At 43.5% G+C, this 15,259-nt stretch overlaps 2 protein-coding genes across 3 annotated transcripts in view; one reads left to right on the top strand and one right to left on the bottom strand.

Annotated features, from left to right (window-relative positions):
• The window catches only part of LOC112575003 (RUN and FYVE domain-containing protein 2-like), a 50,358-nt gene that overhangs the window by 22,012 nt on the left and 13,087 nt on the right, over nucleotides 1-15,259 (top strand). For both annotated transcript variants that reach the window (XM_025256487.1, XM_025256495.1), the window contains one exon: nucleotides 4,067-4,234. In XM_025256487.1, the coding sequence (XP_025112272.1) occupies nucleotides 4,067-4,234 (168 nt within the window). The remainder of the gene's footprint in view (nucleotides 1-4,066; nucleotides 4,235-15,259) is intronic.
• LOC112575045 lies at nucleotides 6,124-14,087 on the bottom strand. The gene is made up of 5 exons (XM_025256567.1): nucleotides 13,710-14,087; nucleotides 10,034-10,184; nucleotides 8,919-9,048; nucleotides 8,334-8,417; nucleotides 6,124-6,937 (listed from the first exon to the last, which is right to left on the bottom strand). Exons 2-5 carry the CDS (start codon nucleotides 10,126-10,128, stop codon nucleotides 6,869-6,871), a joined length of 378 nt encoding a protein of 125 aa, XP_025112352.1. The 5' UTR covers nucleotides 10,129-10,184; nucleotides 13,710-14,087; the 3' UTR covers nucleotides 6,124-6,868.

The raw sequence follows: 15,259 nt of genomic DNA, 5'->3' as shown, positions 1-15,259 counted from the left end.
GTCGATGCTGTTGATCACGCCAAAGCGACGTCGTTGTCTTCGTAAATCCTTGAAGTGGTGGTCATTTGTCGTTGATGTTCTTGCAGAACACCTGCAGGCGTGGCGATGGACACTAAAGGTTGCGGGTCCGTACAGCCTGGCACGACAGGAGCCTGGTGCCGTCCGTTTACAGGATCACTACCTTCGGGGGTAATGACGACGGCGCGAGCTCCAAGACGAGAACGCTCTGGTTAAGACCCTCAAATTTTCTTTCAGAAATGAACAGAAGGATGAAGAAACGGAAACAGAATTTCTTTTTCTTTGAAGCTGCATCTTCGTTGAACAGCTGAGTTGTGGCAAAATTTGGGAAATGTTGGTAGCTAGTATTTGAGAGCTTCCGCTCTTCCCAGAATTGAAGAGCTCTTTCCGCTCCGGCGAAAAACGGAGATCCATTGGATTTTTCCGACTTCTTTTCCCAGCATCTTCCGGTAGCACTTCGCAGCAGATGTCTCTCTCAGAGCGCCATCAGTGGTTGTGCTAATATCGTAAAAAGAAATAAGTGAAGTAAGTAAGGTTTAGCGGCCACTTTGTCAACTGACAAAAATGATTTACATCGTCGACCTGAAGCATGTTTGTGTGTGTGTGTGTGTGTGTGTGTGTGTGTGTTTATATATGTGTGTGTTTATAATGTGTGTTTGTGTAAGAGAGAGAGGATAGAGAGGTGGCAGAGTATGGTGGAATGAAGAGGATGGTGGAATTTGAAAGACTTTCTGATGGAGATGTCTTACTGACAAAAGCAGAATTGATCTTTTTCCAACAAGGACGGCGTATTCATTCGATGTATGTGGAATACTATTTATAACCAAAGATTATAAGTAAGCGATTTATGTGAAATACCTTTTTCCATCGCCGTCGATAAAGTAGACAATTGAAATCATAAATCGCAGTCTTTTGAAACTTCTACATACACAGAAATGTTCGTGATAGCCGACAGTGTCTGTGTGTAAGAGATAGTGAGTGCTATGGGTGGGTGGATGTTTGGGAGGAAGGTGTGTGTTCGTTTTCTTGTGCACTTTGACTGACGTAGTTATTAATTAATGTTTTCTCACTCTGATTCAGTCCAGAAACTGTCTTTACATTTGATTAAAAGATTGAAGGGGTGGCGATGGTAGGCCTTCAAAAAGTGAGAGGATCGTGAGGGAAGGGTCATAGAGGGCCCTCATTTCACTTAGACGAGCATTTACTCACCGAGTGCCACCAAGGAGATTCACTTCTGGCAGGATCAGAATGTCACAAACTATAAATAAGTTCCTAGTGACAATCTTTGTATTTTACATCTAGGTATCCTAACTCTTCCCTATTTCGCGAAGCTTTTTAGGTCAAAATTTATTGGCCGAGCTCGTCCTCATGCATTCACGTGTAAAGTTATGGCAAAGATACATCAGACAAACAGAAGGTGATAGGACCATCTTTATGATATTTAAAAGCTGCTTTCTTTTTCACCGCCATTCGTTGCTTTGTTTTGTTTTTTTTTTTTTTTTTTTAAAGAAGTGATTAGTTTACTGTCTGGAGGTTATAATTTCACCTTTCGGTGACGTGGTCGTTTTTGTCTGGCTTTGATTCCCCATCATAGTCTCATCTACGGTAACAAAAGAAAACAAGAAAAACACGAATCAGCTTTGATCGTCACTTCAGTTTCACTTTCTCTCTCTGTCTCCAACCCACACAAAGAGGAAGAGAGAGGTGGGCAACAGAAAATATTTTCACTTCTTTCAATTTTTGCTCTATATGAACCTGTAGACAAAATTGTAAATGTCAAAGCGGCATTCGTATTTAGAATTAAGTATATTTGCTTTTGGTGGGATCAAGTTGTCGGTAAACTAGTGGAGTAATATGATGATATAGAGACAAAGGAAAAATAAAGCAAAGAAAGACGAGGATAATGCCGAGGTAAAAGGTGAACGAGTGCATAACTGACATCTGGAGTAGAGGTAGAAAGACTTACATCAAAGTAGAGCTGGAAGTAGGCGTTCTCCACTTGGAAGTCGTCGGTGTTATCAAGGAAAAAAGGCAGATAAGAAAAGCGAGCTAAGAACATGGGAACGAACCAGATTTTGGAAGCGTGTCAAGAAAATGAGAAAGGAACCAGACGTGAAGAGCTAACAAAGAAAAGCTAATCACATTTGAGAAGCAAACAAAGACAAGAGAAACCAACCGTAGTAAGTTCTCCATAACTGCCTCTAATGGCCTCCAGTCACAAACTACTTCCGGTGCTACCTTTCTGAACGCCTACAGACCTCCAGTCATGTATTTCAGAATTCCGCGAGCTTTATGTCGTGACAGAAACACTTTTTACAGTTTTTCGAGCGAATTGCGATGAAGCTGGTCTGTCTTGTTTGCGGCACCTCAACTATTTTCGTCATTGTGGAGCGCCATCTACAACAGACAGCTCAAACCTGTTATAAACTTTATTTCAATCGGGAAAAAACGACGAGTTGCTCTGCCGGAAATGATCAAATTCTAGTTGTGAAAAGATACTTTCTCGTCCAACGTCAAATTTTGCAAGTGAATGTTAAACTGGAGAGATATATATATATACACACAGTATATAGATGATCAGATACAACGATTTTCTACACTAGCCGGGGTACTTGGCTGAAGGTGTCAGCAGACGAGCAAAAACACATCGTCGCCACTCGTAAACAGACGACATCTGCGGTTTTGTGGACACTTTTCTCTAGAGGAATCTTCTGTTGTCTGTTTAAGTGACTGTTAATCTTCGTAAATTATCTTTTTGTGAACTCCATGGATTAATTACAGACACACATGGGAGGGAGGGAATAAGCGAACAGGGCTGACACTGACAGCGGGGACGCGGTTAAATCCTAATTATTATTTTCGTTGTTATTATTAAGTATAGTATGTTAAAGTTCCCGGAGCTCCACTGTGTGCATGGTTGTTGTTGAATTTTGTGTGTGTGTGTACGCGCGCACGCATACAAGTTATTTCTATTAGAGTACAGCGAACTATAGAGTATATTTTTATTTTTTCTATTAGAGTATATGCGAGCTATATCTGAATTGTCGTATCGTATACAAGTCTGATCTCTATTGCAGGATTGCCATCTCTCTCCGATGTCTGTCAGTAGGGGATGGGAGTAAAAACTCCTTAAGGGCCTAAAAACTAACCTCAGATCCCTTGGACACTGTTGTATTGCTTCAAGTGTCTGACGCACTTCCTGTCCCGACTAAAAGATCATTTCGTACACTTTGTTTATTAAATAATTCTCCATTAGCTTTTGAGCAACGTGTAAATTCATGTGTTCTTGCTGTACGGTTGAGTACTTGAGGGACTGCAAGGGACTGTAATTGTGTGTGTGTTGGAGGGATGCATGCTTGCTAGGTGTCTGTCACATTGGAAAAGTACCTTCAACCTGTATGGGAATATAAGACTACTAGTAGTAGTATCATCATCGTGAGGGCTTCACAACCCTGCCAGTTTCTCCATCTACTTGAGGATTTTGAATAAGGCTCGAGAGGGGGCGTCGGTGGAAGAGAAGACAGCAGTCGACATGAACATCCGTGTCCGGCACTTGTGGCGATGTTCTTGGCACAGGTGCCACGTCTGCGCCTCTTCGACAAAGATTTCGAGAAATAGTGGAAGCTTAATTAGCGCCAGTTATAGGCCGGCAACAAACTGATGTTGGCAGATGGCAAACCTGTGGACCGGAGGACTTTTCTTTAAACTTGCTTTAAAGCTTTTCGTTGTGTTGTCATGCCTGTAGTTACACATTTGAAACATTTGTCCACTGTCTTTGTTTTAGAATAAAAACAATTTTCTAGGTATTTCTTATAAAGTAAATTCTTTTGATTTTTCAGTTTGAAGTTCGCTGTGGTTGGATTATTTCTGTAGAATGAGCGTGAACAATGAGGCTTTACTAGCTGCTGATGTTGGAATCAAGCGCTTTAAAACCCTTTGTGTGTGTGTGTGTGTGTGTGTGTTGTCGTGTGTGTGTGTGTGTGTGTGTGTGTGTGTGTGTGTGTGTGTGTGTGTGTGTGTCTGTGTTGTCGTGCGTGCGTGTGTGCAGGACGTGGAGAAGGAGCTGGAGCTACAGATCAGCATGAAGGCGGAGATGGAGATGGCGCTGCGGCTGCTGGAGAAGGACATTCACGAGAAGCAGGACACCATCGTGGGGCTGCGCGGTCAGATCGAAGAGATCAAGGCCATCAATCTTGACCTCTACAACAAACTGCGGGTAAGTGTCTTCACCAGCTCTTCGTAGTCTGATGCAATGTCCTACAAGTCCCATCATGCACTGCACTGTATCGGTGTGTACCGTCTGTAAGCCACCAAAAGCTTACTATCTCATCCTGTAGTTACATTCACGATGTTAAAATGCGCAGAAATATTGTTTCAGATTCTGTGACCACGTTTAATGACTTGTGTTCTTCTAGGAAACGAAAATAAGGGCGAGTCCATTTTAATATTAATTTAAATATCGTATGACAGGTTAAAACTTTGCTCCTCCTCATTGAAATTGTCGAGGCTTTTGCGATCCGTCAAGCCAGTAGCAAGTTGTTCTATGCATTGGACGCCGCCCTTGTGCCTGAACACTTATCTCTCTTTCTGGCGCCTGCAAAACAAAAATCCTCGACCGTGATGCTTTGCGACAGACTTCATCTCAGACATCTGGTTTTCTTTTTCTTTATTAGGTCTTGACTTCTCTTCTTCTCTTGTATGCGGTGAAATAGTGATGTCTCATGGCCATCATCGGCAGAGGTCCAAACGCGAAAAAGTTTAGTAAAACCAGATTAGTGTCAGGTCGTCTGGCATACTTTTATCACTAAGAGATTGAAACACTGCGATTAAGTGGCTTTCAGAAAGTGAAAACAGAAATAAATTTTTTCAGTTTAGTATTTCGTCTTTTTTGTTCTCTAATTTTGTTAATCTTTTTGTTTATTCGCTAAGATAAGATGAGTTTCCAAAATTAAAGGGAGAAAAACCTTCTGTCAGCAAAATCTGATCAACATCGCATGGAATTGTTGCCCACAACTTTTTTTATTGTACAGATGATATTTTATCTAAAATCCACTTGTATGGGCAACGTGGCTGTTTTCTATATTTATTTTTGCTCTGGTTTAAAGCATAAGAAACATCTGAAATCATCTCTGTATTGGCGAAGGGGTGTGTGAACTGAAAGCACTGGTGTTGGTCTTGGTCTGTTCACATACAGCGAGTTTTCTTAAACAATAAGAAGAATATTTAGTCAATACACTTCTCAAGCAATTTCATGAATGACGCGGTTGTAAATAACTAAATTTGTTTTTTTATGGGCATATCTTCGGCTATGTGAAAATTGTCTAAGCCAAGTCTAAAATAGTCGCGAACTAAAGCATGAACAGGACAGAGAAGAGGTAAATAAGTGAGCCGACAATAAGTTCAGTACCTTTTTTAATGCATTCTTTTTCAAAGTGCCTTGAACAAATCTTGGCGTTCAATGGATTGAAACTGTTGTCTGAGTGGCCTACAGCATGAATGAGAGCCGCTCGCACTTGTCTCGCTCTGTCCATCCACCTGCCCGCGGAAGCGAAAAAACACTTACACCGAAAGATTTGATACTTGCACAGCAGCATTCTACCATGCAGCAGTATAAAACACCTTTTGTGAGTTTCTTTATTGTTGTTACTCTTGCAGACTTTGCTGACAGCCATTGAAGTTATTCGCTAAACCACGGTGGCTAAACCGGAAGCGTTGTAGCCTAAGTAGCCTCGTTCTAGTAGTTAACGGAAAAATCTTCTGCAAGCAGTCCAGAGATATAAGTTCGTGGTTTTTCTCTTTCCGCTTTTTGTTTTCGGTCGAGGTCAGTGTGTGAAGTCACGTCATCGTTTCCACATCACACACGCACACACACGCACACACATTGCCATGGATCGCGTGTATTTCTAAGTTTGTGTTGGTGCATGTGTGTGCATGTGAGCGTTTGTCACGTGCACGAGAGAGAGAGAGTGGGGGAGGAAACTGTATGCCAGCAATCAGTTCTCCGAGTTTTTGTCTGGACAAGAAGTAGATGAGTGGTGTACTTATTGACCTGGTGTAGTTGTCGCTCATCCACAGAGAAAGACAACTCCAAGGAACTATGAGTTTGTTTAACATCAGCCTTTATTTTCACTTAGAATCAATCGCAGCTAACTCGGGCAAACGTTTTCTGGTTTTTGTTTGTTTGTTAATCACCTGTGTCTTCTGGTGTTGTGGCGACCCTCCCCTGCTCTGACTGTCCATCGAAACAGTTTAAAGACAGCTGTAGCCAGGGATTGAATTTTTACAACGGGGTCCTTTGAAGACATCCATTTTGATCACCTTTAAAGTTCGCTGTTAAACGGGAAAGTACCTCCTTCTACAGAAAGAATCTTTGTTATGACAGGGAGGGTAGAGAGTTTTCAGAGTGGGAAATTGCTTGTACTCTTCCCCCAGCCCCTTATCCCCGTTAGTCCTTCTTGACACCGGCGTATGTGCGAGGGTTTGAAACTTAAGCCTTTATAGTTCGGAGTTTCTTCGAAGTTTGTTTTTGGAAGAAATAGGTTCAAGAAGGTTAATGCTTGTGCTTTTTAAATTCTGACGGAAGTTTGGGGACGAGTTAAATTTCTTTGAAGAAAACACGAAATGCTTGGTTCATGTTTCTGGAGGTACCAACTTCGGTTTCATATGAATTTCGATGGAAGCAAAATGTGCGTCTTAGCTTTCTCATTTTCGTGATGTTGCGAAATGTATCATTGTATTTATTTGTTGGAATATTTATTTTCTTGCTTCTGAATTGAGTCTGGAGTAGTGGAAAAGTTGTCAGCGGCTGCTGCGGGACTGATGTCGTGGTTGTAGAGTTAAGGCACGTCAGTCACCATTTGCCCGAGTCCTCGTCCTCTTCCTCCAGCTTGTTCTTAAGGAGAGTCTGGTCCGCTCCTTGCTGCTGACACACACACACATATATTACTGCATGTAGTATAAGTACATTTACATGACTTATATAGAAGTTATGAGAGGACTTATAGAAAAGGGTCTAGACAGAATGTAAAGAGAAGAAACACGATGATTCATCGTGCTGAGTGGAGATAGTGGAGACAGCAGTAGCAGAACGGTTTGCCGTTCTTTGTCCTGAGGGCAGCTGTCATGTGCTTTTTACACGGTCCTAGAGTTAGAAAAGTTACCCCCAAACCTACCCCAGGGGCTGTCGGGTGGAGCAACGGTTAGCGCCTGTCACCAGTACACTGAGGGTTGGCTGTCCTGGGTTCAGCTCTCATCCCGGCATGCATTTTTTTTTCTCTGCATGTGGCATCTTTGCTGTGTTTACATGGCTGGCTGTCTTGCCCTGATGTAACCTTAACAGCTGGCTCTGTGTAAAACACCAATGCCCTCACCAAACCTACCCCCAGAGCGGAAGATGTAGTTTGTAGTGGACTTTTCTCGTTGTACGTGGGACTGTCGCGATGTTTATCACCTGTAGTGTCGTTAATTTCAAACTGTTGACTGAGTGGCTTTGAAAAGCTGCTGAAATGTTCGTCTTAAACCTTGTGACAGTAGGGCTTGTTCTTTCTTTACCTTCGTTATCCACATTATTTGTTTGTTCTTTGTCCTTGCCCCCGCTACCCGCTGGTGATTACGGGGTTCTTATAGGTGTGTGCAACCTCCTCATTATTACATCTTCGCACGTTATTCTTGGAAGACAGAGCGTAAAATAGCTCTACTCTCTTTCCCTCCTCTTTTCCTTCTTTTCAATACTAATAATAGAATCTGTAAAACGCATTCGGCATTGTGGACGCCTACTCACTGCTCCATTTCTTGTGCACATAAAACTCCACTCACCTTTAAAAGATATGGACCTTTTTATGTATGGACAATCAATAAGGGCGTTTATACAGCCAGTCTCTGGAGTTGTTGGGTTACTGGAGGTCGTTAGTTCTGGGTTACCGTTACAGGAAGTCGTTAGTGTCTGACGAAAACCTCACACTTGCTTTCTCAGCTCGCGACTTGGATTTTTTCTTTTTTGATGTTGGTTGGTTGGTTGGTTGTTTGCTTTCAGTTTTAATCTTAACCCTGGATACTTAATGTACATTATCGAATACGCTCTACTGTTGATACTTTGTGTCTCAAGACAATGAAAAAAAAAATCAGTAATCAGAAAAATTACATGCCTTCTTGTCTTCATCAGGTCTATACTAGTAACGAGTTTGTCAGTATAATAAACATAATCTTTCCAATAGCAGTATTCAATACTGTGTCTCAAAGATTCAAAGGTATCGTTTACACTTTGCACTCTCTACACTAATCATAAGTCTGTAAGAGAAGCCTTGGCCATGGCTCACCCGTAGCAATGCTGTCTGCAGTATGTCTTTGAACGTGACTGACGTGTCCCGTACACAGGACCGCTGCAGGCGAGCTATTTCTTTCTGAGGACAGATGTTAGGGCATGAAAGACAAAGTGGCATCATGTGAACAAACACACAAACACACGCACATACAATGGATAATGCTACGTGTCCAGGAGCCAGGCGCACAACCCCACCCTGGGTACTCAGTAGTCAGCTGAAGTGTCTGTAACATGTACACAGTCCAACTTACCACATTTATTAGCGAATGTTATCTTCGTGGTATACAACTGATGCTAATGGCGACAGGGGCACACGAAAAAAATAATAGGCGTGCGTGTGAAACAATTTCTTTTTTCTTCTCTCTCTTCTTGATGTTGGGTGGGAACGTTCTTCCAACCTCACCCTTCTCGTTCTCTCTCTCTCCCTGCCTTTTCTGTAATTGTTTTCCCCTGTTCTTTACTTCTCTCTCCCTATTGTGTAACTCTGTCTCTCGTTTCTGTTTCTCTCTCAATCTCTCTCTCTCTGTCTTTGTCTCTGTCTCTCTCCTGAGAGTCAGCAAGTTGTTACACGTGCACCTACCTGAATCAGGAGGCTTATCCCTTGCATGACCTCTGGCCTGAAGGTGCATGGTTCTTTTCTGAGGCCGCCCGTGACGTCGAAGGTTGCACTCGGTATGTCACTTCGTTTCTTGCCAGGGTGCCAGCCGTTGCTGCAGACACCACATACGTCAGAGGTGTCACAGAGGTGTCACAGGTGTCACAGTAGTGTCACAGTGATGTCACAGTGGTGTCACCGGGGGTTATATCACGACGTGTCTCAAACATTGCAGACACAAGTACAGAGCACAGTTCACAGTCGGCTCGCTTGTTATGTAGCTTTATATCATAAGTTCTTGAAGCATGTTGTCATATTACATTTATTACTGTTGCTTTTCATTTTGAAAAATTCACCTACAAACAAGACTTCAAAATTGAAGAAAAGGTTACAAAAATAAGTTTTGGGGACAAAGTATTCGAGTTCGAGAAAGAGCGTGACTCCACAGAGTGTTCTAGGATCCGGCTTTGAGGAATTCCTGCGAAATTTCGCTGAAGGGCGCAGAGTTCTGAGAGTCAGACCTGCTCTGCGCTCTCCAAAATACTGTTTCTGGTTCTACGACAATCCTTGTTGATAATAGTTTAAAACTTGGCATTTAAAATCCCACATTCAATCTCAAATTAATGGCAGGAATCATTAGTGGCTGCGAGTGAGATCTGTCAGTATCATTGAGGGTAAAAGCATACGAGGGGACCTCAAAAGTCGCTGTCTCTAAACACTTTGAAGTTCTAGCCACGAGTAGGTCTGTTTAACAATGTTTAACGATGCGCTTTTTAACAATTGCGATGTCAGAGATCACAGATGAACAGAGGACCCAGGCCGTTCACTGGTAGAAGGTGGCTCTGGTTGGGGAGGGAAGAAAGAGGGGATGACACTGGGTCTCAGCTACCCAGGTCATGTCAAGCACTAAGAGATGAACAGGATGAATTGTAGGCAATAATGTAGACATAATGCAGAATGTGTTCATCAAGAGTTAGTATTATGTGGATTGATAATCTTCTGCTTTCATGTTTTAAAAAAACTTGCTTGCAATCCTACAATGTCAATAATTAATCCAATAAGATAAAATCGCCAAAGCAGAGGTCTTATCAGTGACGTACCTGTAGTGGTAGGTCTGTGCGTCGACTGTCGCGGAACTGAGCGCCAGCAGCAGGCAGGCTGCAGAACACGTGACCAGGCAGACGACGGTCACCATGACTCCGATGGTGGGATTACCGTGCACTTCGGCTCCTTGTCCTCCTACTCCTCCTCCTGTCGACATAGCAACACAAAAGACGTTAATACCTGCAGATTTCACAAAACGCGCGAGACCCTGAGCAACAGGCAGCACGTGCACTCGTCCTGTCGTATGGAGCGGGAAGAGATTTGTGTGGAGTTTAAGACAGAAAGAATAAGTAAAGCAAGGACCTAAAGCTACCCCAGTTCCAGGATGTCTGAAATGTCAGTGCGATGTCGCACCAGTCCCTTTCTAATCAGTCTGGCACCTGTCTAATCAGAGTGCACCGACCTCAGTAGTAGGACTGCAGACTGCATTTCCTGGTCTCGTCAGACATCATGAAACCGAATCTCAAAATGGAGTCATTTCATATCGCCGGATTTGTTTGACATTATTGTCTAGTCGCACTAGCATTTCACAGGCTTTGCATCAAAGTGGATATCTTCCAAAATCACCCTGTCTCATGACATTAGGAGGATGTGGGGTGGGTAGAAGAGAAAGAGAGATGGATGGAAGGTAATGAGAGCTTGTAAGACAAAGAGCACGCACGTCTTCTTGAATATAGAATGTGCTTAAGCACGCTTGCTGAGGTGTATACCTCTACCAACTTGTTTCTGCGAGATTTAAAGCTGATGTGCTGTTCAAAAGCCTTTGCACTTTCTACAAGAGAGTTAGAAAATGAACAGCATCATTGATGTCATCGTCAAGTCCTGAACTCTACAAAGAGGTATCGGATTTTGCATCATGTTATGTGGTCGTAAATATCTCCTTGTTCGACTTTTTCTTTTCTATTTTGGTGTGTGGCCTGCTCACTGGACATGACACTGCTTCATTTTTTTATTCTTCCATTTTTCCTCCTTTAACGTTCTTTCCCTCATTTTCTTGATGAATACGTAGTATCATTGCCATCGCACTTGTCTAGCTATTGTCCAGGGTGTCAACGATGACTGTGCTTGCTGCGAATGGCAATATTCCAGTCACTTTCTGAAGTAATGCTGAAATAATGAATGTTCCTGCATCAGCAGAAGATGGTGTTAAATCTGCGGTTTCATTTGGTTTTTCTTTTTCTTTTCTTATTTTTTTTTTTTTTTTTTTTTTTTTTTTTTGTACAAACAACGCGCAAAGAGCCACAGGTGTGCACATGCTTAGGCCACCTCTCAGGTCAACGATTAAAACAACCTCGGGTCCAACATTTGACCGTCTTGTGGGTAGAGCATTATTATACATGATAAGACTCGTGTCCTATTGTCACATTACAACAGCGTTTATTTTGTTGTTTGTTTTTGTTTGTTTTTTTTTTTTTTGTTTTTGTTTTTTTTGTTTTTTGGTTTTTTGGTTTTTTTAAGGATTTCACATGTTTGTTCCGGTCCCAAGATTATTTCCCCTCTTTCCTACTTTACCCAAACCACTGAGAAATTAAAAAGAAAGAAAAAAAAAACCCCAAAAATTTCATCTTCTTCTCAGCCATCACAGGCACCTTCCAATAAACCGACAGGTTTTTTTGGCAACCTAAAATCTCCAGTCCAGCATCGTAGACACTATTTCTCCCGACCCCTCCACCAGTTCTCTGTCGCGCACGTGTCGCAGTCGATGAGATGGACGCTCCGTTCTTCACTGTGTCCCCCGTGAGGCTGCCTGTGTCCAGTTAAATATGTGAAGTCAGTTCTAGTGGCCTCCTCCTCCTGGTCTGAGCTGACCTGCGGACACGCTATGGGACCCTACCCAGGAGCATGCCGTGTCTCATGCTGACCACCCCGAGAACTTCGCGACCCACGGATGTCAGCGGTACCCTCGGGGTTTCGGGTGGGTGAAGATTTGAATTGTCAATTGTATTTCCAGAGAGGGGGCGGGCAGCAAATTTACAAATAAAATTGGACAGGCTTACACAGGAGACAAACCTGTATTGATGTGCATTCTGACCTTGTTGCCTGTGTTCGTGTTGTCGTCGGTTTGTAGCGCTGGAAGCAGACTTTGTCGTCTGCCACAAATTAACATGGTTAGTGCACGAGAGAAGAATGAAGTTACAGATGTGTGGGCGTATATAGATAAACAATATCAGCACTCAGCAAGTGCTGGTCAGCAAAGCGTTGAAGAAGTTGTGCGTGTGTGTGTGAAAAGTAAGAGGACAAGAGCGAGGGGACGACGATGACGAGAGAAGGGAAGCCGAGCAGAAACTAAGGTGCATACAGAAAAATAACAGCTTTGGTGGAGGCGAGGTCTGAACCCAGAACAGGCGATCATCACTTGGTCAGAAGCACAACCGCTGCGCCCTCGAACCACTTACAAAAAGTTTGTAGAGGAGAGAGAGACTAAGAGCCTGAAAGAGAATTATTTTATTAAAATTTTCCATCTGTAACATTCAATGGGTTTTCAGAATTTAAAATGTCGGGGTTTGAGAGCCACGGTTAATATTACGGGGATTTTTACTGCCTCACGTATGCCTGGATTTCGCCAACTAATCGCAGAAATTGTCCACAAGGAGTGTCTTGGTCCCTGATGTCAAGAGACAAGTATGAGTGACAGGACAGGGTTTTACACACGTGAATCTGTCACTGACACTGACACTGAGAACATTAGTGACAGAACATTGTATGTTTGTATGTTGTTTATTACTTAATGAAACCTCCGACCTTAACTTTCACATTTTCAGAATCCCACTTTCAAAATGATCTCACAATTGACAAATTGCTTTACGTGATTCAGAGTTCCTTCTACGGGATTTGGACTTCGCTTCAAGTCATCTTCGCGTTTTTCTGTGCCTTGTTTTTAGTTTATTTGTTCTGACTTGTGGAGGTGGCGAACGACTGCTAGCAACTGTTTTACCTTAGAACAATAGCCAGTGATCGATAATCAATCAAGCGAAATGATCGCTGATCTGTTGTTCAGTAGACGTATTGCATTGCATTCAACATAAAACTAAATCTTTCCCTAACCCTAACTTTCATCTTTAGCACATCGTCTAAGCATCTGGAGCCTTCTTTGGAAATTTGTCTTTCGTTTGAGAATTTTATTTCAACAAATGTTTGTAGTTTACGTATGGAGTCGTGTATGTTGTGGTGTACCGCTGTACTTTGCCAAGAAGAAAAGAGAGTGTCCCTCTTTGTCTCCCGTAAAGATGGTAAGTCCTTGTCAAAGGGCTACATTGCTGCTAAGACTCAAGTTGTGACACTCAGGTAAGCCTTGAAAATATTTGAATTTGATCTACTGTAGTTTCATTTATTCCTGGATGTAAGCAATAAAAGTTAATTTTAATACGGAATTGTAGCCAAGAGCGTGATTCCTGCGCGTCTCAACACATCTGTTAATTAGTCTTTTACTTATTTACTTTTTCATTTAGCTAGTTAGTTGTTTCAATTCCCTTTTCACAATTAAAGTTTGCAGATATAGCAGGCGTGCTTTCCAGAGTACAGTGCTTTTTTCACTTTGACTACTTTTGGCCCTCACTGTCTTACTATAAGGCTTCTCGCCTCTCTACCCCACCCTCCACAACCCTCTCCCGGGTCAGAGGCCTCGGTGTGTAGTTGTACTCATCATCGAAAAGGTGGAAAAGTGAGACTTACTGTGTGACGGTTTCCAGCACAGGAAATCGTACGAGTCGCAGACCTTGGCGGTTCCTGGTCCTAGTCGTGGCTACCTCAGGGGTGGACTGGCTAGCTCAGCAACACCGAGGTGGCTGGTTGTCGGGCGTCTTGCTGGTGGTAGCTGACGACGTGTGGTGGTGACGACACGTTACCTGTTGCCACTGCGCATTCCTCTCTCACTCTCTTTCTCTTCTTTTATAGGCGATCTTATAGAGGAGAACGGCGATGGGAGGTGGCGAGGCCCGGCTGGCTCTACCCCCACCCGCCCAGTGGGTGTGGCAAGAAGACTTTGGCAGTTGAACTTCCTCCACGTCCCTCCCGTCCACTGTGTGTCTTTCTGTCTTCTCCCCGACACCCACAAAGTGGAGGAGGGTGGCTCACTGAATATTCGTGGTTTGTACATGTAGATGTGTGACCGCCAGCAAGTCCCTACATTGGTGCAGTCGTTGAGGGGAGGAGGGGGTCGCTCAGTGGGAGGGGTGTGCGTGCGGACTGCTGACGGCGGCGTTGACATGTGCGGTCGGGAGTCGCAGTGTCCATCACTGTTTCTCTGTCAACGTGGCCATCCGTCTCACTGCGCGTGAAGGCAGTCGTTATCGCGCGTGCTAAGGAGCATCTGTGACGTCCGTTGGCGCATGCGCACTTGCTAGCGCCTCTTTCTGACGAGGATGGTGGGCCGTGTGCACATCGTCCTGGAGCATCTTCTCCTGGCGGCCGTGGAGCTAGATAAAAACTTCGTCCCAGGCTTCTTCTGGCAACTTTGTTGCAGGCTTGTTGGGTGGGATAAATTCACATGGGGTAAAGTGGGGGAGCAGTCTCTTTGTAGTATTGATGATGACGGGGGTGGGGAGGAGAGCAGTGTCTTTGTAGCATTGATGACACTGGGGGTAGCGCTTTGTTCACGATTGTTCTATTACTGCCGTGTCTTACACTACTACTACCGGCGCCTCTGACTCTAATTTCTTATTGTTGTTGACATGGCTACTTAATACTCCTGTTACAGCTGCTGCTTCCTTCTGTCACTCCTTTCTGGCTTCCTTTTCTGGACGGTGTGATCGATGACGTCACACGCCCCTTATCCTTCTGGTCTTCGTCATCTCCGTTTTCATTGTCGTCGCTGCGTTCATGTTTCCTTTAACGCCTAGTCTTTTAATTTTTCTTCTTACATCGTTCTGCGCATTTAATCTTTCACTCTGCCCTCGTTTTTTTTGTCCGTCTAGTCCGCCCTTCATTAAACCCGGCATTCACTTTTTTTAATTGTTTCTGTTGACTTGATGACTAACTGCAAGATAGATGGGCTGTTGGCGATAAAAGTGTGTGCTTCTGTTCGTTTGTATTATTTGCATCGGGAACTAATTTCCTCTGTAATCTGACTTGATCCGATTACGGTAAATCCAAGATGTTGGAGGGGGGAGCCCGCATCTCTTATCTCCCAGCAACACACGGCCCCTCCCCGCCACCCTGACCTCGCGTTTGACCTTTTTGTCTTTAACCCCTTGGCTTGGAATTTGTCTTTGGCCTTCCTGGCA

Source organism: Pomacea canaliculata, linkage group LG1 (assembly GCF_003073045.1).
Source record: "Pomacea canaliculata isolate SZHN2017 linkage group LG1, ASM307304v1, whole genome shotgun sequence".
NCBI lineage: Eukaryota > Metazoa > Mollusca > Gastropoda > Architaenioglossa > Ampullariidae > Pomacea > Pomacea canaliculata.
Note: the sequence above shows the minus strand (reverse complement) of the source record. Positions and strands in the feature narration are given on the sequence as shown.